Raw genomic sequence first — 27,998 nt, 5'->3', positions numbered from 1 at the left:
TCCCTGCCTTCCCAATGGTGACTCTGCACAACCCTTGTGATTTAAAGGCTCTTATCAAAGACTGAACTTCAGGAGGGGTAAGCCTTAGTGAGGTGGATCCCTGACGGCAAACTAATGTAAAAAGAACTTTTAAAAAAATTCTCCAGAGAAGAAAAGATTTCTTCTTTCGACTTTCCTGACCTTTGGCTTCCTGCAGAGGCTCAGCCAAGCTCCCCCAGATGAAGACAACGTACAGAATCATGGTGAGTTAGACCTGGAAGGCACTCAGGAGTCACCTGCCATAACCTTTGGTTTTACAGATGAGGAAACCGCGCTCTGGAGAGAGGAAGGGGGCTCCTCCAGTGTCTCCACCTCCCAGTGCTCAGCCCGAGGGGATCCACGTCCCAGCCTCAGGAAGCGCTCCACCTCCCTGGGCTGTCACATCCACAGGCCTTTTTAAAATTAAGCCATCAAAGAACATGAGGGCTTCCCTGGTGGCGCGGGCTTCCCTGGTGGCGCAGTGGTTGGGAGTCTGCCTGCCAATGCGGGGGACACGGGTTCGAGCCCTGGTCTGGGAGGATCCCACATGCCGCGGATCAACTGGGCCCGTGAGCCATAACTACTGAGCCTGCGCGTCTGGAGCCTGTGCTCCGCAGTGAGAGAGGCCGCGATGGTGAGAGGCCCGTGCACCGCGATGAAGAGTGGCCCCCGCTTGCCACAGCTAGAGGAAGCCCTCGAACAGAAATGAAGACCCAACACAGCCAAAAATAAAATAAATAAATAAATAAATAATAATTTAAAAAAAAAGAACATGAGGTCTCTTTAAGGGCTGGGTTTTCAAGAAGTCATAACGTGCACAGATCTCAGTTTTATACCTGGCGGTTGCCAGTTCTCCAGCTGTTGACCGTCAACGTATAAAAGGAATCTTTTTGTTTTCCTCTCTCTTTTCTCTTAAGGATGTGGAAAACCTGACTGGAACTGCCTGGTCTGAGATTTCCTGTGAGAAAGTGCTCTGCCTGGAATACTGTGAAAGCAATCTGCCTTAGCAATTCAGCCCAAATAAATTATCTTCCTGAAACTAGTGAAAAACTTTAATTGGGAATTGGGTTGCATACCCAAGACTCCCTCATCCGGGCTGGACAAAGGTTGGACAAAGATAGGGATCGCCCGGTGAGAACGGACTGGGAGGGGAGGGGTCCCTGATGGCCCTGCATCCTCCTGGAAAAGCAATCGGCTCAGCCTGTCGAGCTGGAGAGAACACACGTTGTACTCTCGCCTCCTGAACCATTGTTCTTTGAGGGTGATGATTTCTCAGCTTAACTCTCTTTCCGTATGCACCCCTCCCCACAGGCTTTGCCAAACATCCTTGGCCAGAAGTGTGCACAGCTAGAGCAAGATCCAAAACCAAGTCCAACATTTCTCCTTCCCTGAGTTGGGCTGGATTCTGGCACATTTCAGGAACAGAGAAGAAATTTACCCTGGTCACCAAGTTATCAGACTGGGAGGGTTCCTGCATGGGCACAAAACTGGCAAAACAAAACTGTACCAGATGTGACCTTCCTTCATGTTATTCTCCCAGTTTGGCACGAGGCCTTGGCATACAACTGGTGTTTAGTGGATGCTCCCTCTGGAAGCTGAGGAGTACTCAGGGTTCACCTAGATAAGCCTCATCCATCTGGAAGGGCTGGAAGGGCTAACCCAGACCATCTAGTCTGTCAGGGGTGGGAATGGGAGGCAGAGCTTCTACCAAGAACCCCTGGGTCGTGTGGGCAAAGCAGAAATAGAATGTCAGGCTCCAGACTCTCACCTTAGCTCATTTTCATCTATCCCATGCTAGATGTTGGCGCCACTGACAGTGTTTTCTTAAGACCCAGAATGCACTGGGACCGGCTGGTCGCTCTTCCCGTAAGGGATGCCCACTAGGAGGATTGGAGGCTCCTCCAGCTCCTGTCTCTCTGCCCTTCTCACAGCCTGCAGTTTCCCGGGTGTGGCTGAGCTCAGCTCCACGTGGCAACTGGTGCTGAGAGGCAGGCATTGCTCAACGGGAGGTGAAAAGGTGGCTCCAGGGAAAGAAAAATACCCTCTTGAAGGACAAGTGGTCTCTATGGAGTGCACCTCTGGGACACGGCCAGATCCACTGAGTAACCACTCATTCACCTGAACTGTTGCTAGCCCACGATCTTCCTTCCTCTCGGTCTTGCCTCCTCTGCTCTGCCCACCAGCACTTGGCTGCGTAGCTCAGCCAAGCCCAGCCGTTGTGAGATGCTGGATGAGCCCAGTGACCAGGGATGGAGCGAGAGACATGATGTGGTAACGGGCCCACGCCGTGAGCCCCGCCCCCTCCCGGTGTGAGCCCCAGACTGCACAGCCAGCAGGTGGGATCACTAAGGCTGCCCCTGATTAGGGCTCCCAGCAGCGGAATGAGGGCCTAATAGGATGGTTCCATCAGAGACAAAGATTCCCCCTGGCCCCGCCCTCCCTGAGGCTAGTGTGACAGCACAGGATGGAAAGGATTGCCTCTACAACCTTGGCCCGGTCCCAGGAGGTCTAAAGTCACACTTGGAGTTATAAAAGGGAAGGTTCTAACGTGCGCCTGAAAGACATTACGTAAGAGTTGCCGCTGGTTTCCACAGCGGATTGGAAAGCTGTGCGAAGATGTTTACTTGGCTGCTAGGAGAAACTGCTTTTTGGCACCATGACTGCTCTTCACTGTCCTAATAAAGGACAACGCATGCAGGGAAGGAGCTGTCCCAACGAGAGAGGCCGACTTCTCCCAAGTCCCATTAAACATTAAACCCACTTAGATTCTGTTTGGTAAAATATGCCAAAGGGTGGCGTAAAACAACTTCTGAGAAGAAATATTTTCATTTTAAACTCACAAAACGTTCCCCTGCATAAGCATTAATAAAAGAGCCATAAGCAGCAAGTCTGAAACAATACTGTCTGGGTCCGAGGTTAACTTCATATCAATTTGAAAACAAAGCAACTGGGGTTCGTTTACTTTTAGAAAGGGTGAGGAGGCGTACGCTTAACTTTTTTTCTGGAGCTCCTGTCTTTCCCCAAGCAGACATGGATGAATCTTCACCTTCCCTGGGCTTCCACTGTCTTCTCTGTGACATTCTAAGGGTTCTAAGTTTTGTCCTTACAATAGGAATTGTTTATCTGGGTGTTTATTTCTACTTTACCAAGCACTTTGAAGGCACAGTTTTTAATTTACTTCTCACAAAAAGCCTGTGTGCGGGGTAGCAAAGGGACTTTTTAGCCTTACTTTCAAAAATGAAGACATTGAGGCTCAGAAAATCGAAAATCGTCCAACACAAACCAGTCCGTGGCACACAGATCTATGGCCAAATGGGGACCATACGATACTGTGAATCTTTCTTGAGGCTTAATTTATTCATTTCAAAGGTTGGACTTTTCTTTCAAGATTATATCTATATTTAAATTTTACAAACTTGTTTTAATATTCTTACTTAGCCAGAAAAATAATAACAACCTCAATAGTGTCTGATTTACCATGAAGTTAATGGGGCTTAAGCTTCAGGGACCCTCCCTTGCACAGGCCCCTCCAAGAGGCCCTAGCACATGTTGGCATGGTCTTCTATTTTTGTCAGATTTGCAAAAATGAGGTAATTTTATATTCTTTGTCTTCAAGAGGCACCCAAACTGTGTAAGTTTCAGGCTCACAACGTTTGGATCTGAACCTGAACCCTAGGAGTTTGTTCTTTTGTTTTCTTTTTTATTTGGCTGATCCATGAGTTCCGAGTGACCCACTATACCAAGAGATGTCCCAAAGTCTCCTCCGCCCCAGACACCCTGTAACTGTCTTGTCCAAGTTCGTACAGAGAAAGGTCCAGCCAAGACTGGCTCATGGAGCTCCCCTTTCTTCCACCCCATGCTGCCCAATCACACACACAAAAACGGAATCTCTAGGAAATTTTGACTTACACCAAAAACACAGAGGACTGATTGTTTTCTGGGCATTTCTTAGAAAAAGGAGAAAGAAATGTTGCTTTAAACCCTATTGAGCTTTGCAAACTTTGAGCATTACACCACTCACACACATAAAACCGGAGAGCTGTGGAATTTCCATGGGTGAGCCAGCCCCCGTCAGGACACGCACACCCTGGGCTAAAACTAGATGTGTCCCTGGGCCAGCTAGGTGGCCTCCCTGTGCCTCTCCAGGTAGTGCCTGCACTTGAAATGAGGTGTGAGGGTCCTCGGGTACCAACCAGAGTGTGGGAGCCTTTCCTCCTCACCCCTCTGGGGTTACCACCCCTGCCTCTAATGAGGGTTTCTCAGGTGGAGAGCCTGGCAGGGGGCAGGTATTCAGTGGGAGCTGGGATGTGGATAAGCACAGCTGCTCAAAGGTGGGGGATCTGTGCTGGAACTTTCCATGAGCCCCAAAGCAGGGGAGCGCAGGACCCAGCTCACAAAGAAGTCAGGATGTGGGGACTGAGAATTTTAGCACAGGGCAAGTATTCCTTCCCAGATCCTTAAGAGGTAACAATATTCCATGTGAGTTTGCAAGGAGGGAAAAAAAAAAAAAAATCAAAGCAGCACATTCTCTTTTCTCCTTAAGAGTGGAACTTCTGCAGAAGTGGAATGAAGCCCTTTGGCAAGGCTCTGACTCCCTTGGTTTCTAGGGATCTAAATGCAAACAACACAGGCAGGAGACTGAAAGCACACGCCCTCCAAAACCCCCCCTGGAGTCCTTGCTTCTCAAGGCCACTCCCTTCTGCCAAGGTTACCTATCCCTGGCAGGGTGGACGTGCAGGGACTTGCAGACTGCAGCCCCTGCTGGACCGTGTGGGCGAGCAATGGTCCCAAGGAGCACAGCCAACGGGAAGAGCTTTGACCAAAGGTATCTGGAGCTTTTTCCAGGACAAATAGAAAAACCATGTGAAGCAGCTGGACCCACGTCGGGCAGTCTCCTGTTGGAAATGTCACGTTGAGCTTCACGATGTGGGTGTAATCAAGGAACTGTGAGTTTCGAGAAAACATCCGGAAGGTATGGGGCCGGAAGATGCGGCCAGGCTGTGGGCGTGCGCATTCCAGGCCCAACAGCGTGGGTGGGGGAGGATGGATCTGGTGAGGGAGGGTAGGAATGGGCTTCGCAGTGCCCACCAGGATGACACCAAAAGAAGCTGCTTTCTGTGCATCTGGAAAACATATATGAGCTCTTGTTTCTGTCACAGCCACTGGTTCCTTGGAGGTCAAAGGGCTCCTTGGCATGCCCATATACAACAAGGAAGGGGCTGTGTTGGGGTGATTCCTCGGTGTCTCCTGGGCTAGCCTTGTGTCTGTACCGTCACCTCACCCGGATGCCACCATTCCATAGTGACCCACTATGACCCTATTACATTCTTCATGGACTTTACTGAGAGACAAAAAATAGATCCTATTGACTCTTCATTTTTCCTATTTGTTCCATACAGACTTTCCCCTTTTATTTTGAAAAATGTTAAACCTACAGGAAAATTGAATGGATTAATACCATAACACTGGCATACCCCTCACTTACAGTGACAAATTGTTAATATTTTGCCTTATTTGCTTTCCCTCTCTACTTCTCCTTCTCTCTCTCTCCAAATACACACATACACACACATTTTTTTTTTTTTTTGCTGGACCATCTGAAAGCAAGTTGCAGATATTACATCAGCCTAACTCCTGAGAACAATAACAGCCTTCTACAAAATCCATGGGGGGTTTATTTGTAGGACAACACTTTTTAAAACCAGGATCCTTGTTTAAGCTCTCCCAGATTCCTGCGTCTGATAAGTGTACCATTTTGGAGTTATTTTCTTGAAAAAGAAGAATGATAAATCAGTCATAATGTCTTTAATGGGCCAGGTCCGTTTTTGGTTTTTATCTAACATGGATACTTTCAACTTCTCTCTCCTTCTTTTAATACACTGTGTAGGGTGGGGGGAGAAGAGGCTCTGGGTTATACAGGCGTGTGGCTGGATTTCCTTGGCAGCTTCTGGCTCTGGCTCCTAGACACTTGTTGAAATGCCCTTATAAGTTCATCTGCCCTCTGGATAGTAGCTTCTGGAACATGAACACTCAATGTGTCATTGCTCCATGAAGAGGTGAATAAGAAAAACGAGGCAGCTCTAAGCCTTGCAAAAGAGTCTCCAGTCCCCAGATAGGTACTTGGTTTGGTTTCCATCACTGACTTTTTTAGTTTGCTCAATTTTTTTTTTTCTCATTCAAAAGAAGAAGGGAGAAGGCCAAACAAAGTGACATTGGGAGCAAAGGAAGCGTCATCATCAATTATAGGAACGCCATCCTCCATCATGGACTTCCCCTTTCGCTACACTCCATCAAGGAATCTAATGAAGCCCCAGGCCTGGAGCAGAAGCTGTGAGAGTGTGGACCACAGCCCTGTGGGTCCAGGCAAGGGCAGCTCACTGTGCCAGCCCACCGTCCAGGCCTGGCCTCAGGAGAGCTTCTGGAAAAAAAGAAAGGCGGGAGCGCACATCCAAGTGGCCCCCGCCTCACCTGGGCCCTCAGTGTGCAGGGTGGACACACCCTGCGGAAGAGGGCCTGCTCCGTGCCTGAGTCAGGGAACCCAGCCCACACTCCTCACTGCCCTCGGCTGTAGCCCACACAATGGGGCTGAACTTTTCTCTTTAACCATCACCATCTTGCATAATCCGCCTCTAATCTCACTTCCCATCCCTTTCTTACAAAATGTTCATTTATTCAGGAACACGTCCATCCATTCAAGAAACAGGGTGTTTGGGCTAACTAAAGAGTAGCAAAGAAAGCAAGTATTTATTAAAGTAGCTACTGTGGGCCAAATGTTTTACATACATTATTTCATTTACTCTTCGTAACATAAAGATAACATAAACGTAAAAGTAGGTATGTCATCCCATTTTTTAGATGAAGAAAGTAAGTTGTAAAGATTTTTTTGAAAACACACACACGCTGTGCCCAAGGTCACCCTGTTAATAAGGGACAGATCTGTCCAATTCTAAATCTCGGGCCCTTTCAACCTCACCATGCTGAGTTACTAAATATATTAAAGATGGAGAGCCACCTTGCAAAGTCTCAGAATCCAATAAAATGCAATGTTTCCCAAACAGCAGTCCTCAGTAACTTAACAAAGATTTGCTTAATTGGAATAAATTTCAAATAACTCAGAAACTCTGCTGAGCAGAATTGGCTCTTTCACTGAGGATTTAAAAGGTACTTTGGGAACTTGTAATGCCCCGGGCCCGTCATTACGGATATCAATTATCATTGTGGAGCTTGGCAGAAAATGAATCTGGCTACTGTGGCCGCTGCCCGCTCCCGGGCCCGCCCAGGCACACACTTCCTGTCTCCTCAGAGTCTCTATGAATGATCAGTTTCTCCCCTCTGCTCCTGCCGCCCAGCCCTTGGCTTACAAATGTGCTCCTATCTCTCCCATCCTGGAAAGAAAGACCCTGTGCCCTAACCCTCTACCCTCTTGAGCTGCCATCCTGTCCCTATGCTTCTCATCCCCTCTAACTTCTTTTATTTTTTTTTTTTATAGATTTATTTATTTTTGGCTGCGTTGGGTCTTTGTTGCTGCGCATGGGCTTTCTCTGGTTGCGGCGAGCGGGGGCTACTCTTCGTTGCGGTGAGCGTTGATTCTCACTGCGGTGGCGTCTCTTGTTCCGGAGCACGGGCTCCAGGCGCGCAGGCTTCAGTAGTTGTGGCTACAAGGGCTTAGCTGCTCCACGGCATGTGGGATCTTCCCGGACCAGGGCTCGAACCCATGTCCCCTGCATCGGCAGGCGGATTCTTAACCACTGCACCACCAGGGAAGCCCTCTAACTTCTTTTAAAAAGCTGCATGCTTTCGTGCGTGTCCTCACCCTGCTGCAGGTGACCTTCTGCCCCCAGTCCCTACTGGAAGTGCTCTCTCCAAAGCCACTCTGTCACCAGACCTAGTGACCTTCCCAATCTCCCCGCTAAGGGTCCGAAGCTGCCCACACCTCCTGCTTCCTGGAGACCCTCTCCTCCCTCACCTCCCGAGTCCTCCTCTGCTCTGACCACCCCTCTTCCTTACCACATCAAACATGTGGCTCTCCCGTTGCAGGATTCTGACCTTGGCACCTTTATCCTGCACCTTTGGCCATGTCCAGCCCTCCAAGGACTTCAGCTCTCAGCCCCGTGCCAGCCCCTCCCAGATGCCCCCTCCCAACTTCTCATGCAACATTGCCCAGGATCTGCGTTTCTGCCCCACTCCTGACTATGGAAACAACAGCTCCACTGGACATCTCCAGGAACAGCCTCTTCATCTGCTTCCTGACCCAGTGCCTCCCCCGTCGGGTTCCCTCTCCCTGCCGTCTGCATGCCCAGCCTCCCGGCCCTCCAAGCCCGCAACCTCCCTGCACACCAAGTCCCAAGGATTCTCCTCCCAGATACCCTGCTCCTCGCCCCTCTGGTACAGTCGGGTCAGGGCCCACCCCACTTTCTAGGTCAGATTCCTGCTACTGGTCACCCTTCTCAGTCCTGCAGCGCCCCTGGACTAGTCTCCCTAAAGCACAGCTCTAACCAGCTAAAAAAAACAACCACCACCTAACCAAAAATTCGAGAAACCTTTCTGTTCCTCTCTACTGCTCTTTAGCTTGGCTCTCAAGCACTGTCCAGTCCTCCAGTCTCCTCTCCTCCTGGTCCCCACACATGCCCTGGGTTCCAGCTACACCACCTCACCCGCCTCTTCACACTTGCTCACACTGGCCCCTCAGCTTGGCATGCGTCCACTCCCTGAATCACCAGACCAACCCTCTAAGTCCTTGCCCATGTCAGCTACCCATCAGTCCTTCTTCCTCAGACAGGGGCTTGAGGATAGGGGTTAAGACTGAGGTCCCTAGAGCCAGACTGCCTGCATGAACTCAGGCTGGTTGGTAATTCTGTGCCTCAGTTTTCCCATCTGTAAAACGGAGCTGATACCCCTCCTAGTGTTGCTGTCAGAATTAAATGAGGTAATACATCGAATGCTCTTGCAACAGAATGAGTATTCAATAAATATCAACAGCTTAATTACCCTTCAAACAATCTAGACTCTAGCTCCATGGCACCTGCCCTGTCCGCTTGTCACTTTCTTTTCTTTCTTTTTTTTTTTTAATCATGATTTTATGCGTATGGCGGTCTCGGCCTCTTTGGGGCAAGAGCCACATCTTCAGCATCTCTCCCCAGCACTATTCGAACAAGCAAGAGAACTCCATAAATGCATTGTTGAACTGAATAAAATTAAATAACAGGTATTTACATAGAGATCAAAAACTGTTTACTCTATCGGGAAGAGGCTCTACTTCTGAGGGACCCATGGCCGCGAAACCGGTCCCTACAGGAAATGGAAGGAATCCCATGGTTTTAGTAACATCTTGTGCAATGAGCAGAGAAAACAAAGTAGAATTTTCTGGAATGAGGCACACACACAGAATCCAGCTACACAGGAAACTGCCCTGGCGGGTCATCTTTGTGATTTGAAGAATTCTGCCCCAAATGCCCCTGACAGAACTCAGCATCAAAGGCCATCTTTCCAAGGTGGAGGCACCAGCCCAAATGAGTCATGGCCACTGTTTAGGAAAACCAGCTGAGGAGTCACGAGGGAAGGTCCACTCTAGCAGGATGCAACAGGATTTGGCAGGGGAAAGACTTCAGCTCGCTCCACCCAGGCCCCAAGGTAGCCAGCCTATCAGAGTTATACTTGGGGTGAGAACAAGGATGCCCATCTTTTCCCTAAGTCAGTGCCCTTTCCCAATCCTTAGGAAAGCTACGAGATTAGGCTCTTTCTCCATGAGCACCATAAGTGCACATTACCCAAAAATGTCTGCAAATGCAGCAGAACCCAATGCAGGCCCCAGAACAAAAAGGGGGGCGCTGAGGAAGAGCAAGGGAGCTGCTTTAGTCTTTAGGAATGAGATCCCCAGGGACACGAGCAAACTTTCCCCCCCAGAATCTCAGGCTTGGAGGAAGGTGCAGAAGAGCGATGAGTATGTCAGGCACAGCAGTGAGGCCCTTGGCTGGCCCCCAACTGGTCTATTCCAACCCCGCTCAGACTTCAAGGCCCAGCCCAGGAACAGCACCACCCCCTCTAAGATCCTATGGCACCTCAATGGGCACCAACCATCTGGCTCTGGGACAGATCTGCCTCCTATTTTTAGGTGACTTTCCTGTTTGCTAAATCACTAGTCCCACTCTCCCGTGTGTCCCTTGAATGAAGGGGAAGACTTCACATTTCACCTCCCCCTCCCGCAAGGCCATGCCAATAATTCAGCTCCATCCAATACGTTTGGAACAATTCTGAGCAAAATTGAGGGAGGCAGGGTCACAGACGACTTAGCCCCATACTCAGGTGGCTGACAATCCAGAAGGAGAAACATGGTAGCCTGTCAGGTCTCCAGTGTGACATGTGCTATGAGAGGTATGAGAAGGGGATCACGTCCAGGTATAGGAGCAGGGAAGAGATCAGAAAGGCTTCCTAAAGAAGGCAACATTCAAGATGACTTCAATATTGGACATCACAGTTGTGATGGGTTGTGTTGGTTGGTTGGTGAGTTGGTGGGTTGGTTGGTTGGATGGATGGTTGGTTGGTTGGCTGGATGATTAGTTGGTTAAATGAATATATGAATAAAAAATAAATGAGTGAATGAATGAATGCTGACAAGTGAACCTGAAGATAAAGTTTGGATTGTTCCAATTCTATTAAAGATTATCAACTTAAGTTTCATGACACTGTCCCAAAGAGATCAGAATGCTTTTCCCCTTCATTCTCTTTACTATGTACATTCTCTCATTTGCTCCATATAGATTGCCAGGTCCAGGGATATAGCTAGGAAAAACAACAACAACAAAGAAATAAGGCCCACTCCAATCCTCAAAGAGTTCATGGAAGTAAAGATGAATTATCAAATCATTATGCTCTATTGAGGATTACGCATGATACTGAGAAGCAGAAGACAAGCAGCCAGACTGCGGACCAGGCTAGAATTAGGGTGAAACATAACAAGGTACCTAGGATGCAAAATTTAAGGAGGCACTCAGTCTCAAGGTTCATGGAGGTGCCTACACTCCAGTTGAAACACCGTTAAGAGTGAGTGCCTCCTTAAATTTTGCCCCTGAGATACCTCACTTGCTTCACTCTCATCCTGACCCTGTTGCTAATCTCCATATGGGCCTCTCTTTGGGGTTCCGGTAGCTAGGGTCTGCTGGAAGCTAGCTCACAGACCAGCCAGTAAGCATCTTGGAGTGAGGGGAAAAAAGCACCCAGGAAATAAGAGTCTCCATACCCCTCCCCTGCTCTCTGACACTCACCTCCCAAAAATTATCCCTGAGCCTTAACAGCTTCTTTCCATCTAGCAGCAGCGGCTTCCCCTGCATGGAACACCTTCCCAGCCTGCGTGCCATGGACTTGGGCCTAGGGCAGAGCTGGCAAGGCCCAGGTGTGTGCAGAGGAGGATCTCAGAGCTGCCATCCTAATGTCCAAAAATGGACAAAATGAGATCATTCACCCTTCCAAGGAGAGGTGTGGACACTCTCTTGCCTGTTTAGCCACACTTTCTTGATCTCAAAGGAAATCTGACTCATGAGAAGTCTCTTTCCCCTGGGGGATGCAATGGATCAAAGACTGAGAAACCCTTGAACTGAAGGTAGGTGGCAGCTATAATTAAAGCACAGGGGTGAGAGCATCAACCCCGCTCCTGGAGGGCTCCGAGTGGCCTGTAGTGTGCGCTGGAGCCGTTTCTCATGTTTAAACTCCTGGACGTGCTAGGGAGAGGCCGGCATTCGGAGGAGAGAGAAGGCATTCCACTGTGGACCGGGGACACATATGTAGGGTGAATGTGGGTAAGAGGTGGGAAGGAGAACCAGCTAGGCACAGGGCACTGATGGCAGGTGTGAAGGGCAGCTGTACTGACCCAGAAGACAGGTCCCTGAAGTCAGTTATGAAGGGAAAGCTGGACCAGCACAGGAGCCCCAGGCAGGCCACCTGTTCACACGGGGTTTCTGGCACACAGGAAAGCAACTGTGTGTTGTATATGTTTCAAGACTCAGCTAATTTCGAACCTCCCTAGTCTGACATAAAGTCCAAATAACGTGCAGAGACAAATTAGAATGGAAATTCTACCCATTACTCGTCCCATGCAGCGCAGATGTTGTCAGACTCAGGATGCTCGGATATGGGGAACAGTCAATAAACCACAAATGCCACATCCTCTGCTCAGCCTCTGCCAGGCCCCAGGTGGCATCATTCACTCCCTCTCAGGATGCAAACAGGCCTCGGCTAGTGATCTGGAGCCCAGGAGTGGGGAGGACCCAGGAGGGATTGGATCTCATTCATCTCTCTCCTACCTGAGTGTGTCGTCATGTCATCATCGTTGGTAGGGGCCTGGTGAGTGTCTGCTGGCTGAAATCACACAACAGGGCCAACCAAAGTCTCTGGGGTCCTGAAGATTGATGAAGATCTGCTGCCACCTACTGTCCATTCTCCTGCAAAACCCGAAAACCTGATGGGGGCACACCCTACATCAGTCGCTGTATCCCTGGAATTGCCTACAGGCCTTGACACAGAGCTGTCATACATTGATGCTTTGGTGGGGCTGTGTCTGTGTCCGGGCTGCAGAGATCCACGCAGAACAAGGCAGGCTAATCGCAGCTATTCCTCACCCAGTGTTACTAGTTCACCATCAAGTCTTGGCATCAAACACGGCCTCTCCAAGCCCAAGGCCCTCCTGCCCTGTCAACAGCACCTCCACCTGCTCCCGGATCTTCCACTCCTCTGAGGGCCACAGTTAAGCACCCAATTACATACAGCCTCAGCGGGCCTCTGGCTTCAGAGCAGGGAGCCATCTCATCTTTCCACATCCCCAGTGCCAGATCTGGGTGCCAAGAAAGCTCAGGGACACCTCCTGTCTGATTGAGACAGCAGGGCATTACCCAGCTTGAAGCCAGTGATGGGTTAACATGAAGCCAGTGATGGGTTAACATGGTGCTCTTGCAATGTGAGTTGTGGGTGTCGTGATGGGAGGGGCTGTCTGTGGGCTTACATCAGGCTTCTTTCCCAGCCTCCCCCTCTAGGGTCTGTCTCTTCACCTGTAAATGATCCCTGCTTGGCCTGCCTCGCCAGGACATCCTGGCCATGAGCAGGCTTCGAGATTGCCTATTTTTATTATCCCACTGGGAGCTGGGCGAGTATAGAAGGAACCATGAGAACTGACGTGGAAGATGCAGGTGTCCCCCACAGATGACCTTGACTGGGCGCACCCATCCCAGCTGCTATCCACGTTGGCTGCTAAAGGCTCACAGCTGCACCCTTCTCCAGAGAACTCTCCTACACAAAACTCAGCCAGGAGATGGCACACTGCCCGCCCCACCCCAGGATGGGTCACCCATAGCCAATGACTGACACAAGAAAGACAAGCCCTCTCCTAGCTTAAAGGTGGGAGCAGCTCTGGGTCAGTTCACATGCTCATCTCCCTGTGGGAGCCGCCTGACCCTCCACATCCTTGCTGAGACCTTCCCCTGCCCTGTCCTGCTTCCCTCGCTGCCTTTTTCCTGAGAGCACACCCCCCAACAGATTACATGCACCTGACCCTCCAACTCAGGCTTAGCTTCCGGGGCACTGGTTCCCAAAACTTAGCCTGCAGCCCAGCGCCTGGAGGACTTGTTAAAACACACTGCTGGGCTTCACCCCCAAAGTTCCAATCCGGCAAGTCAGACAAGCTGTGTTTCTAACAAGTTCCCAGGCAATGCAGGTGCCGCTGGTCCAGGGATCACAGTTTGAGAACAGCTGTTCTTGGCACTTTGACCTAAGACAGAAATCATTCAACAAGTAATAGGCAAAGGGGTTGGAGGTGGCAGGATGCAGCACTCAGCCAGCCTCCCAGACAAAACCCTGCAGCCGGAACAGGAGATCATCAGGCCTCCAGCAACAGACCCTCATGCTCGGGGCTGGGGGTGAATCTGCGTTGCTGAGCCCTGTATCATTTTACTACAGGAGCTCAGAGGAGCCCACCATCTAGGAGGGACTCCCAAGGCACAGGACCCCGTTTACACGCTCATTCTTTACACAAGATGAACATCAGAGACCAGCTGAATAGACTATGATTCCTGGATCACAGAGAAGGTGGAAGTTTGGCCTGGACACGCCCAAGGCCATGTGTACAGTGTAGGATGAGGGGGACGTCAGAGACGGAGGAACCCCTAAAGGGCAGTCCATCCAACCCCTTCCCTTACATACAGGAGCACAGAGGCCCAGAGAGGGCTGGACGTCTGACCAAGGCAGACAGTCAACCTGCAAACACAGGAAAAATAAGTGCTCGATTTAAAGGCAAGACAATTGCTTTCGCTGTCCTCAGAGAATAGCCGTGAGCAATCCTATTACGCGGGCTCTAGTAATAGTCCTGGTGTGAGAAACAACCTCTTCACAGCTTCAATAAGACCCTGAGGCCAGAAGAGAACTGGCCTGTCACAACAGCATCAACAGGGCCTGAAAAGAGAACCACAAGACAGCTGACTGCTCACATCTGTGGATTCCAGACACATGGTCTCGGACTCACAGGTCACAGGGAGGCCAGTCAACAAAGAAACGCCACTGGCCTGATTAAAAAGGATCAGGGCAGGGAGGACAATGGACTGTGGCCTGGTGCCCATGACTTAAACCTGCTCCTCCCACCATCTTCCTCATTTCAGGGAACGGCAACTCCATCTTCCGGTTGTTCAGCCAAAAACTTTGGAGTCATCCTTGCGTCTTCTCGTTCTCTAATGAGGCAAATCTAATCCATGGTCAAACCCTGTTGACTCTACCATATACAGGTTTCCCCTTCTACCCAAAAGTAGAGCGTTCCTATGAAACCTTTCCTAAGCTGAGATGGCGTAAAGCGAGGAAGCAATTACCTTAGGACACATCTTGCTAATGGAGGCACAAAATAAATCGAGATCAAGCACAGAGGCTCACAGACCAGTTCAGGGCTATGGCGGCCTGACGCTGAGAGGCTGAGTATGGTTCCCAGGGAAGGAGCTTGGCGGTCCCGCCCTGGCAGCGGTTCAGAGTGCGAGCTGCCTTTGTAACGACTTATTACAAAATGCTGATCACCACTTGCACTTTTTGCCTTTTTCCTTAAAGGTGAAAATCCTCTTTGGATTTATTTTGGTTAGCTAACGTAGGTCTTCAGTGAAAGTGAAGTGGAATAAAGCTAACTCGAAAAGCAGAGGATCCGTGTGTGTGTGTGTGTGTGTGTGTGTGTGTGTGTGTGTGTGTGTGTGTGTGTGTGTGTGTGTGTGTGTGTGTTATAATCCAGCCCACATCTCGCCACCTTCACTGCCCTGCCTGATTCACGCCACCATCAGCTCTCCTCCAGACGACCGCAGTCGCCCCCTGCCTGGTCCCCCTGCTTCCAGCCTTGCCTCCTGGAATCTATTCTCAACCCCAACCCGGCAGCCAGAGGGATCCTGCTGAGCACAAGTCACAGAAGGCCACGCCTCTGCCCAACCTCCAAAGCCTCCTGCATCACCTAGACGCAAAGCCAGCGCTTTCAGCGGCCTCCAGGCCCCTGCTCCCGCTCCCCCTCCCTCTCCTCCTCTCCCCCTCATCCACTCAGCCTGAACAGCACCGTGTTCCCACCACAGGGCTTGTGCACGGCTGCTCTCTTTGCATTTGCTCCCAGGGATCAAAAGCTGGTTCCCTGTCTTCCTTCTGGTCTCCTCTCACGTCACCTTCTCAGAAAGGTTTTCCCCAGCTACCCCTTTGTAAAAGAGTAGCCCCAAACCCAGGGCTCCCCATCACACTTCCCTGATTTACTTTTCCTCGTGGCACCCAGGTTCGTTATGTATTTAGTCACTGGGTTGTTGTCGTGGGCTGCCTCTCCCCATCAGAAGTATACACTCCAAGAGGGCAGAGACTTGGTCTGTTTCATCCATGTGGAATCCCCAGTGGCTAGAACTGCGTCTGGCACATAGTAGGCCATCACGGGTGGCGTGCTGGTAGAAGTTAACAACCGGCTCTCCAGGGAAAGGGGATGCTAATTTGCAGCATTTGCCAATTTCCATGGTGTAAATATTCCTACCATGACCAATTTCAAGCTACCACATTGACGTCAGGAAGACATGGCAACAATCAGGTCCGTGAGTCAGTACAAGCTGGCTCTGGCACACTACAGCACTCATTAAAAACTTGTTAATAAGTTAATTGAATAAATGGATAGTTGTGTGAATTGATGGGGATTTTTTGAGGACCAACTCGATGAACTCAGGGTCTGAAATCAAGCCTCTCCAAAACCAAGGGATTACTGTGTGAGGAATAAGATGTCATATGTTGATGGATGACAATTGTGCTGGAGGCTTATATTGAGTACGGGAAAGACCATACATATTTCGAGCAAAAGCTCTAAACATAGCCAGACAGTGAAAACAGAGCTTATGAAAGGACCATACGACACCTGCAAGAGCTCAGGTGAGCCATTTCCCCTCTGCTCCCTGGGCCCTGTTCCCCAACTGCCAAATGAAGGGCTTCGATCCTAAGGATCTTTCTAGCCCTGACAAACTATACGGTTAAGAATCGAGACAGATTCTACAGCAACATCTATTCCACTCTGCTTTTAAAACACCCAATTTAAAATATCTTTTAAAAAATCCAACGAGGGCTTCCCTGGTGGCGCACTGGTTGAGAATCTGCCTGCCAATGCAGGGGACACGGGTTCGAGCCCTGGTCTGGGAAGATCCCACATGCCGCGGAGCAACTAGGCCCGTGAGCCACAATTGCTGAGCCTGCGCGTCTGGAGCCTGTGTTCCGCAACAAGAGAGGCCGCGATAGTGAGAGGCCCGCGCACCGCGATGAAGAGTGGCCCCTGCTTGCCGCAACTAGAGAAAGCCCTCTCACAGAAACGAAGACCCAACACAGCCATAAATAAATAAATAAATAAACCCAAAGTTTAAAAAAAAAAAGTTGTGCCATTTTGGGCTTCCCTGGTGGCACAGTGGTTGAGAATCTGCCTGCCAATGCAGGGGACACGGGTTCGAGCCCTGGTCTGGGAAGATCCCACATGCCACAGAGCAACTAGGCCCGTGAGCCACAATTACTGAGCCTGCGTGTCTGGAGCCTGTGCTCCGCAACGAGAGACCGCGATAGTGAGAGGCCTGCGCACCGCGATGAAGAGTGGCCCCCACTTGCCACAACTAGAGAAAGCCCTCGCACAGAAACGAAGACCCAACACAGCCATAAATAAATAAATAAATAAAAATTTTAAAAAAAAATCCAACGAAATTAAACTTCAATTCCATGGATTCTATCATACTTTAAGCTTGTATTCTGGGAAAACATCCACCTTCCCCAGGGTGAAATCCATCAATGCTCATGAAATTCACAACTGCCCTGAGCTCACTGGATACACCATGACAGCCACATAGCCACACATCTTCTACACGCCTAATCCCACAGCTCCCGGGGACCGTGCAGCCATGGGTCTTCCTGGTTCCCTTCCCACACATGACCACATAAAAAAGAGAGAGACATAAAGACAGTCAGACAAGCAGGGGAGAATGGCTGGATAAGGTGAAAACAACAAAATTTCTCCTGGGAGTGGTAGAAAGGGAGAGGGTAAAAGTAAACAGTTTAAAAATCATGAGACCAAAAAAGATTTTAAACACTGCAAGAAAAAAACAGTTGCCCTCTGTGGCAGGCAGAATGATGCCCACCCCTAAAGATGCCCTTGTCTTAAGCCCTGGAACCTGTGAACATGTTGGGTTACATGGAAAGGGAATTCTTGGAGATAAGGTTGCTGGTCAGCTGATCTTGAGATGGGGAGGCTATCCTGGATTATCCAGGTGGACACAATGGAACCACAGGGGTCCTTCAAAGGGGAGGAAGGAGGCAGAAAAGGGAGAAAGGGAGAATCAGAGAGATGGGAGCCTGAGAAGGACCCGGCTGACATTGCTGGCTTTGAAGACGGAAAACAGGGGCCACAAGCCAAGGCATGCGGGCAGTCTCTAGAGGCTAGAAAAGACAAGGAAACAGATTCTCCCCTAGAGCCTCCAGAAGGACCACAGCCCCGTCAACATGTTGATTTCAGCCCAACGAGACCCAATTCTGACCTCTGTCTTCCAGAAGCTAGACACTGCTGCTGGGCCACTGCCATGGGTTGAACTCCCAAGGGAGGCCAACAACTCTTCTCAACTTCATGACACTGATTATACCCATGTTTCCAAAGGAGACGAGGCAAAATGTATGAGGCTGCACCTTCTGCAGCCCACACACATCTGGAAAACATAAGTTGAAGCTAGTTCTTATTGTCAAACGCCCGGCATGACGTGTTTTGAACTAACATGCAGAAAATCAACCACAGCAGGGTCCATGTGGCCATGAGAAGCCCCAAGGATTCACTCTGAGGGACTCAGACAAATGACAGGCCATCAGGCCCCAAGAGAGCGTAAGCACCACAAGTGAGATTGCCCCCAACCAGACTATCAACCTTCACTAAGTGCCACCTGGGGAGCCACGGGCTTGGCATACTGGGTTCTGGGGACTTGTAAATAAAGAATCACTGCTCCGATGCTCTTAGTCCTGCACCTGAGGTTTCTAGAGGGCCTAGTCTGGGCCAGGTGTGTAGGTGATAGCAAGATACGCAAAGGTATAGAGGAAGCAGAGTGAGGCAAGGGTTACAGGACCACCCAGGTCAGGGCCAGAGGCCCAGCGGATCTGACTGATTGTGAGAAGAATCCCACAAGGGCAGCCCTGACTGGCCAGTGACAAGTGACAAATGGCCCCAAACAGCCACAACCCCTACAATGAGAAGGTGACATTTTCTAAGCATCTTCTAAGATCAAAGGACACAGGAAAGAAACAAAAATCAAAGCAGAAAGTAGTTCCTTCAGCAACTGAGTCAGATCTATGGAGTTAGTGTCAGAAGGGCCTGACTGCACGTATATTCATGTTCTCTGACATCGCAGCAGGTCACATCCTCCACCTGCCCCCTCTCCCAGGACACATGCTCACTCCCCCACCCTCACGTGTGACTTCCATGGCCATCCCTAAACCTGATGTTGCAAGGCCCAGCAAAGGCTCCCAGTAGCCACCTTTCCTCCAGCTTCATTAGGGCTGAGTGATGGAGCATGTGCCATGCACGCGAGCCAGCTCTGCTGTCATCTCACTGTCCCTCGTCATGTTTTAAAAGAATTACATATGCACACGACTCTCTCACCTGAAGAGTTCACAGGATCTTATACACACTAGGTCTCAGACACATGTTTACTGTATTGAATGAAAAAAACAAGTGATGGGCAGACAAGACTGTTGGAGGGGTATTGGGAAGGGCAGGAGGTAGGTAGTTTTATCAAATGGGATTACTTTGGCCCTGGTTTCAAACCAAGGCTGCCACATACAGTTGAGTAGTATGTGCACTGAACAAAGCTGCCTAACTGAGGGGATGAGAGACTGCTGAAATCCAACCCATATTCCATTTGCCAAACCGTGAGCCCTTGGGCCTGCATCTACCCAGAATCTTGACAGGTTCCTTTAATTCTCTGTGCCTCAGTTTCTTCATCTAAAATGGAATAATAATTGCTGGGGTGGGAGGATGCTTGTTCTCAACTCCCAGTGTCTCCTGGGAGTTTGGAAGGAGTTCTACTGGTCTACCCTGTAGACCTTTACTCTCTTCCTTTTTATTCACTCCATCCTGAGGGAGGATGTGTGACCTGTCTGATTGGTTAATTTGGGAAAGAAAGGAAAGAGGGGCATTAGGCTCAGCTGCACCCTTTCTCCTCTGGGAGTGAGCTGCTCTTCTAGGGGCCGGCCCCTCCCACCACATGGCCCTGGGCCTGAGATGAGGTGGGGAAGTCTGTCCAGCTCTGGGCCTACCAGGCCTCATGATTTGCTGTGTCTCCTACCTTCCCTTTATCAATCACAGAGATGATATGTATTTTACCCCAATCTAGTTGATATCCTTTGTTTTACTTGGCAATTTGTTCAGAACTCAGGAGGAGAAGAATATTATTTAATGAGAACCTCCCCCGCCCCGAGAAGAAAACCAATAATATCCACCTGAACGGATTATCGTAAACAGCAAATGAGATAAAACACACATGTGCTTAGCTTGGTGCTCAGCATATAGGGAATAAGTAGTGGGTAAACAACAAAGCTCCCAAAACATTTACTGATATAAAGATCAACACTATTATCACATGTTAAGCACTCCTGGTCATACTTCGCCTGGTCCTGAGGGAGGGGTCTGTGGCAGCACATTTACCTGCTACCTTCCTCCTCCTCTAAGACAAAGTCCATACCATCTTTCAAGGGCCTAAGAACTGGTCTAAGGCCACAGTGGTTATAAAGGGCAGAGGTGGTTTGCCAGTCCAGGTCATCAGACTCCAGAGCCCATTTCAGGTTATGATAGGTGCTGTGATAACAATAAAATAGGCGAGAGGTGAGTGGGTGGAGGTGAAGTTAGTCAGAGAAAACCACTATGAGTATAAAACACCTGATTGACAGGAAAGTGACACTCATGAGATGGTTTGAGAGCAAGGCCTTTACAGCAAAGGGACAAACCAGTTATCCCTCTTGTAGAAATAAGTTAGACATGTTGGGTGAACAGGAAAAAGGGCCTACATAAAGAATAAAGATCTGTATATAGCTATGTCAATCCTGAAAGAAAGGAGAAGTAGGGAACGGACCCTACCAAGATACCAGGTTATAATTACAAAGCCATAGTAATAAAAGCTATGGTCATGACCAATGAAACACAAGAGAGAGCTAGTATATTTTGTGCATGGCTGCAACCTTAAAATATTGTTAGATGGTCATGATTCTTTTAAAATATATATATTAAATATTTGTTTAATGTAAAGCCAGTCCTGCCATTTCTAGTTTAAAAACTAATAAGTAGATAAGGCTGTTCTCTAGAGTGTCTCTGTGGATACCCTAAAAGGCACCAGGATGGATTATGATTTCTGATGATTTCCTGTGTAAGCTCTCTGCAATTTTGCAGCAATCGTAATTAGAAACAGGAATGGGGAAGAAGTTATGAATATACAGCACTGTTATTGCACTGGCTGGACAATCTATACAGGAACTTAGAAAAGAATCAAGGCAGCTCTATAAATCAATGGGGTAAAGAACAAATTGTAGAGTAGGTGGTACTAGGAAAACTGTCTTACTATATGGAGAAAAATAAAAGTGAGTCTTTCAACCTAACAAATACAAAAGATTAAATACCTAAATGTGAAAGCTAAAATTACAAAATTAATAGAAAAAATACAGGAGAATACCATTGAAACCTAAAGGAAAGAAAGGACTTAATAAAGAAAAAATGCAAATCGTATGCCAAACAAGAGATTGATTAATTATGCCAAAATTAAGAATTTCTGTTCAACAAAGGAAAAGATATTTTACAAAGTCTAAAACTAACAAAATTAATATCTACCAAAGGAAAATTAAATCCTCTTTGGAGGAAGGTAATGTTAACCAGAGCCTCTACAATTATTCACATGCAATGTCTGGAATTGAATCAAAATTATCAGAAATGGAAAGAAACAGGACGAAATTATCAAAACCCAAAAGAAAAAAGACAGTATCAATAGACCTACAGGTGATCCAGATATGGAAGTTACCAGACAGCAACTTTAAAATGACTATGAATAATGTGCTCAAGAAAATAAAAGATGGAGAATCTCACAAAAGACTGATATCTACTTTTTACAAAGAAACAGAAATTATAAAACTGAAAAATAACTGAAAGTAATAATTTATTATATATATTTAATAGCATGGCAAAAGAGAAAAAACATGAACCAGAAGATAGAGCAAGAGAAAATATCTAGATTAAAGTACAGAGAGAGAGAGAGATGGAAAATACAGGAAATAATATATTTTTTTAAACCCTATAGAATACAGTGAAAATATCTAGTAATATATGTATAACTGGAGTACCAGGAGAGAAAAGAAAGGATGGGATAAAAGCAATATTTGAAAAGACAATAGACAATAATTTTCAAAACTGATGAAAGGTATCAGTGGAAGGTATCATGGAAACCCCAAACTGAGGAAGCTCTACATATACTAACGGAAACGTCAAAGAAAACCACACAATTGTCTGATCACACAATTTGGCTTCTACCAGATGGGTGGTTACCAGGAATCAATCATTCTGCTACAAAACCTATTATTCCTGTGACTATGAAAAAAAAAAAAAAAGAAAACCACGTCTAGGCACATCATAGTAACACTGTTGAAAATTAAAGAATGAGAAGAAGCAAAAAAAAAATTAAAAAGAAGCAGTCAGAGGTCAAAAAAAAGACACATTACCTTCAAAAGAGTAATAATAAAAAATGTCAACTTATTTATCAACAGAGATAATGAAAGACTAAGGTAAGATAATGGAATTAAATACTTAAAGTGCTGAAAAGAAAATAAGCCACCAATCTAGAATTCTATACCCATTGAAAATATCCTTCAAAAATAAAGGCAAAATAAAGACATTACCAAACAAAAACTGAAAAAAAAATTTATTGTAACATACCTGCTAAAGAAATACTAAAGAAAGTTCTTCAAGCAAAAGGAAAATGTAAATGCAATAATTATTCCAACTAAAACAAAAAATTATCAGACTGGATTTTTAAAAATCCACATATATGCTGGTTATAAGAGATAAGCTTTAAATATATACTAGACCATAAAGAAATCTCAACAAATATCAAAGGATTGAAATCATACAGAATATATTATGACTAAAGTGGAAATAAGCTAGAAATCAAAAACAAACAGATAACCAGAAAAATAGCCCAAATGCTGTGAATTAGTCAATACATGTCTAAATAGCCCACAGGTCAAAAGAATAAATCACAATGGGAATTAGAAAATATTTAAACTAAATTATATGATTATATAATTTATTAACTTCTGGGATACAAAGCATTACTTAGAGGGAAATCTGTAGCCTTAAAAGATATTACAAAAGAAGAAGGCTGAGGTGGGTAGAAGGTGGGAGAAATGGGTAAACTGGTTTTGTTTTGTTTTGCTTTATTTTAGTTATTTTAAATAAATTATAATAATTATTTTTTAAAAGGGTGAAGGATCCTGGTAAACCCCACAGGCTTTTGGTTGGCACCTTTAAATATAAAGCTACAGAATGGATGAAAGTAAAAAGATGGAAAAAAAGATATACCATGAAAACACTAATCAAAGGAAAGCTGAAGTAGTCATACCTAAATAGACATTAAGGCAATAAGCATTATTAGAGACGAAGAGAGATTTCGTAATGATAGAAAAGTCTCTCCGACAGGAAGCTATAAGAATTCTATATGTATATGCATCAAATAACATAGTCACAAAATGTATAAGCAAAGTAGGCCCAGCTTATCTATGGTCACAAAGGGAGTTAATACACTCTATCTGTTTAGCTTGCCTTGCACTACCAGTGCCTAAGTGCCTGGCACATATTACGTGCACAGTAAATGACTTAAAAAGCCAGTATTACAAACCAGGATGCCTAATACTTCTTATACCCACCCCTGCAGAAATTCTCCAAGCAAATTACTAGTGCTTAAAACATACACAACACACACACACAAAAACGCAATTACCTAACTGGTACAGGATGGTGCTTACAGGCATGATGGGCTTTGAACTCAGAAACACCTAGGTTCATATCCCAGCTCCTTCACTTCCTGGCTAGGCAACCTTGGGAGTGATAACCTCTATGAGTCTGTATTTCCTCATCTGTAAATTGAGGAATAATAATACCTTCTTGCAGGTTTTTTCAAGTATGAAATAGAATAATATATGAAAAGTGCCTAGTATAGCATCAGGCACTAAGTAAACTCTCAATAATGGTAGTAATTAATATTAATAATTATATATAAGAAATATTGAAAATAATCCTGAAATAGCAGTCAAGAAGCCCCCTAAAAATTAGAATCAGAAATGCCCAAAGAAGAAGAGGAGGAAGAATAAGAGGAAGAGGAAGGAGAAGAACAAGAAGAAGGAGGAGGAGGCAGCTGAGAATCAATAATTTATGATAAAATAGAAATAAATAATAAAATAAAATAGAAAATAATAGCAAATTAAACTCAAAGAAAGCAGAATGAAAGAAAGAATAAAAGTAAGAGTGGGAATCAATTAATTAGAAAACAAACTTACAAAGCGAAAAGTTAGCTCTTTGAAAAAAGCATATAATTCATAACCCCCTAGTAAAACTAGTTAAGAAATAGAACACAAATTACCAGTATCGGGAATGGAAACAGAGACATCCCTGCAGATCTTACAGACTTTAAAGTGACAGTAAGAGGATATTCATAATTCACAAGGACACATGTACCCCAATGTTCATTGCAGCACTATTTACAATAGCCAGGACATGGAAACAACCTAAATGTCCAAAGACAGATGAATGGATAAAGACGATGTGGTACATATATACAGTGGAATATTACTCAGCTATAAAAAGGAATGAAATTGGGTCATTTGTAGAGATGTGGATGGACCTAGAGTCTGTCATACAGACTGAAGTAAGCCAGAAAGAGAAAAACAAATATCGTATATTAACACATATATGTGGCATCTAGAAAAATGGTGCAGATGAACCTATTTGCAGGGCAGGAATAGAGACGTAGACATAGAGAACAGACATTTGGACACAGGGTGGGAAGGAGAGGGTGGGACGAATTGGGAGATTAGGGTTGACATATATACACCACCATGCGTAAAATAGATAGCTAGTGGGAGCCTGCTATATAGCACAGGGAGCTCAGCTAGGTGCTCTGTGACAACATGGATGGGTGGGATGAGGGGGTGGGTGGGATGGGGGGTGGGGTGGGAGGGAGGTCCGAGAGGGAGGGGAGATAGGTATACGTATAGCTGATTCACTTCACTGTACAGCAGAAACTAACACAACATTGTAAAGCAATTTTACTCCAATAAAAAAAAATTGTGTATAACTGCACAATTTTATATCAATAAAGTTAAAATATAAATTAAGTGGTTAAATTCCTTGGAAAAATACAACTTGCCAAAACTGACACAAGAAGAAATAGAAAATTTTAATTTAAAAAAATTTTTTAATTGAATCCACAATTTAAAACCTTTTAACTCAATGCTCAGAAGCCTTCTCCAGAAAATTCTCCCAAATATTTAAGCAAGAAATAACACCAATCTCACACTAACTCTTCAAGACCATAAAAAAAAAGAGGGACCACTTCTAGCATATCCTGGACACCAAAATCTGACAAGGCTGTTGTTACAAGAAAGGAAATTTGCCAGCCAATCTCCCTCATGAATTTATATACAAAACCCTACACAAAATATTAGTAAGTCAAATCAAACAATATATACAAAGATAATGTGTCACAGCCAAGGGTGGTTCATTCCAGAAATGTAAGGTTGGTTTAACATTCCAAAAACAATCAGTGTAGGGATCACCAAGGTCTATTGTGAAAGAATGAAAGCGAAGGACTTAGGATAGGGTTAAAAAACATTGCCCCAGGGGTCTTCCCTGGTGGCACAGTGGTTGAGAACCTGCCTGCCAATGCAGGGGACACGGGTTCGAGCCCTGGTCTGGGAAGATCCCACATGCCACGGAGCAACTGGGCCCGTGAGCCACAATTACTGAGCCTGCGCATCTGGAGCCTGTGCTCCGCAACAAGAGAGGCCGTGACAGTGAGAGGCCCGCGCACCGCGATGAAGAGTGGCCCCCGCTCGCCGCAACTGGAGAGAGCCCTCGCACAGAAACGAAGACCCAACACAGTCATAAATTAATTAATTAATTAATTAATTAAAAAAAAAAACAAAAAACATTGCCCCAGAGGAGCGTTGTGGGAAGTGATTCAACACCATACCTCTGGCTTCGACGCATCTCTTGTACCATATCAGGCTGACCCTTGAGAAGAAGTAAGAAGGGCCAAAGAAATCCCCCACACACAAAGCTTCCTGGTGTGTGCACTCTGGGCTGCTTTCTCCCTGGTGGGGTGACCATCATCACCTCCCCTACTTCACAGCCTTGCTCGGAGAGCCCAAGGAGCCACTCGGGACTGAACGGTTCTCCGAAAACCATCACCTGCGCACAGCACACTCACCTGACGGCCGGGGTCTGGCTCCCCTGCCGTTTGAACACTCTTTCCAGCCTCTCCTGGGTCGTCGGGGCATTCCCACTGGACAAGGAGAAATTCAAGGCGGTCCTGTCGGCCTCTGGGCCGCTGTCCACGGCTGGGCTGCCCTCTGAAAGGTCTCTCCAGCGGCCGCTCCCGCTCTGGGAAAGCCCTTTGCCTGGCAGGGGAGGGGGGCTGCTGGGCGAGGCTCTCCGCTTTTCCAGGGTCAGCTGGCTGAGCAGGCCCCGGGTGCTCCTGGGGGGGGAGGTGGTGCTGGAAGCCGGGCCCTCCTGCGGGACAGGCGGGGGACAGGCCAGGGAGTGAGCAGACAGCTCGAGCGCTTGTAGGCACCCCTCCTCGTGGGGTTGGGTCGTGCTGCTCAAGGCCGGGGACTGCCTCAGCGAGCGTTTGCGGAGGGAATCCTGAAAGGAGCAAAGACAAAAGCAGCGGTGAGGATCCCCTTGGAGGGAGGTGAGAAAATATCCCACGTCAAGCATTTACCCATGATCTCCCCTCCCCCAGGAATGTCTTTCCCAGCCTCAACTCCTTCTCTTAAAATCCTACCCACCCTTTGAGGAGACACGCAGGGGCTACCACTTCTGTAACGCTTTCACAGCACCCCACCCACATGAATCCCAGGAGCATGCCTCGGTCCCCCCGCCTCATACCCCTTACAGAGAGCTCCAGGGTCAGACCTGTGTTCTAATTCCCGTGTCACCCCCTGCCAGCCGTGTGCTCTGTGGCAAGTCATTGAACTTCTTTGTCCCTCACTTCCCCACCTGCAATATAACCTGTCCACAACCCACTATCAATAATTCCTAAATCCCAAAACCCCTAAAAAATGAACATTTCTTTTGGAATCCCATGGCAAATTCTTTTTCATTATTATGAGGTAGGTTGCTTGCATTCTTGGTTTTTTTGTTGGTTTTTTTTGGTTTTTTTGGCCATGTGCCTTGCGAGATCTTAGTTCCCAGACCAGGGATTGAACCCGGGCCCTCGGCAGTGAAAGCACAGAGTCCTAACCACTGGACTGCCAGGGAATTCCGTTGCGGTCCTTTTTTAAGTGTGAATACTCATATGTTTTGCTGCAGAAATGTTTTGTTTATGGGGTGCTACTCCAAACCCTACTGCAGGCGTTCTGTGGTATGTGGTTTATGCATTGTATTTCCTTTCTGAAGTTTAAAAACAAAATCTAAATTCCAAAACACATTTGCTCAAAGGTTTTGGATGAGGGATTGGGGACCTGCAGTCCCGATCTCCCACAGGACCATGATGAGGACTAAAGGAGAGACCCAGACCCACGTAAGGCACCAGCACAGAGCCAAACCCTGCACAGCAGCCAGCAAATATTACTTACTGCCATGCATGTTTGCCCCTGTCCCCACTTACATATGGCCTTAACCCTTCCTGCCAGTAGACCAGGTGATGGAGGCCATTCTTCCTTCAACTCTGGTGTCCCCAGAGCTCCCAGCCCAGTGACCTACACATAGTAAGCAATGCTTACTTTTTGAAATGAAGGAATTTCAGAGGAGTCAACAGAAATGTCCTCTCCCACTAGCAATCATTGACCAATTAAATGAGAACTCACGTTGTTACCAATCTGAGGTGGAGGAGGAGGGGTAGGGGACAAAAATACACCTGCTGGGCTCTTCCTGGGTTTAAAATTCTGGACCTCTCAGCATTTCCAGAAATAATCTTGAGCCAAATTGTAAAGCCTGTGCCGGAAAAAGAACAGCTAATTCTGTCATATTCCCGCCCGGTGGAAATTACTAGGCACTATAAACCTCCTCTGAAAGCCACCCAGGGCATCCCTTGCCACAGAACAAGGAAAACATTAGTCAACATTCCCAAGGAGACCCAAACTTCCGGCCAAGGGCAGGGAACCCAGCCTCTTACTCATTCTTCAAAAGTGCAGAGCTGATCTAGCAAAAAAAAATGATGCCATACCTAGCAACCTTGCTCTTTTCT

General features: G+C 47.1%; 1 protein-coding gene and 1 long non-coding RNA gene across 2 annotated transcripts in view; one reads left to right on the top strand and one right to left on the bottom strand.

The window, feature by feature from the left end:
• Positions 1–27,998, bottom strand: part of MINDY4 (MINDY lysine 48 deubiquitinase 4) — a 120,346-nt gene that overhangs the window by 71,121 nt on the left and 21,227 nt on the right. The window contains exon 5 of the mRNA XM_082471816.1: positions 26,019–26,452. Coding sequence (XP_082327942.1) covers positions 26,019–26,452 — 434 coding nt within the window. The remainder of the gene's footprint in view (positions 1–26,018; positions 26,453–27,998) is intronic.
• LOC309665613 lies at positions 824–9,002 on the top strand. The gene is made up of 2 exons (XR_014266576.1): positions 824–4,990; positions 6,202–9,002. It is a non-coding gene; the product is annotated as an uncharacterized lncRNA (long non-coding RNA).

This window comes from Balaenoptera physalus, assembly GCF_965194825.1.
Source record: "Balaenoptera physalus genome assembly, chromosome: 8".
NCBI lineage: Eukaryota > Metazoa > Chordata > Mammalia > Artiodactyla > Balaenopteridae > Balaenoptera > Balaenoptera physalus.
Note: the sequence above shows the minus strand (reverse complement) of the source record. Positions and strands in the feature narration are given on the sequence as shown.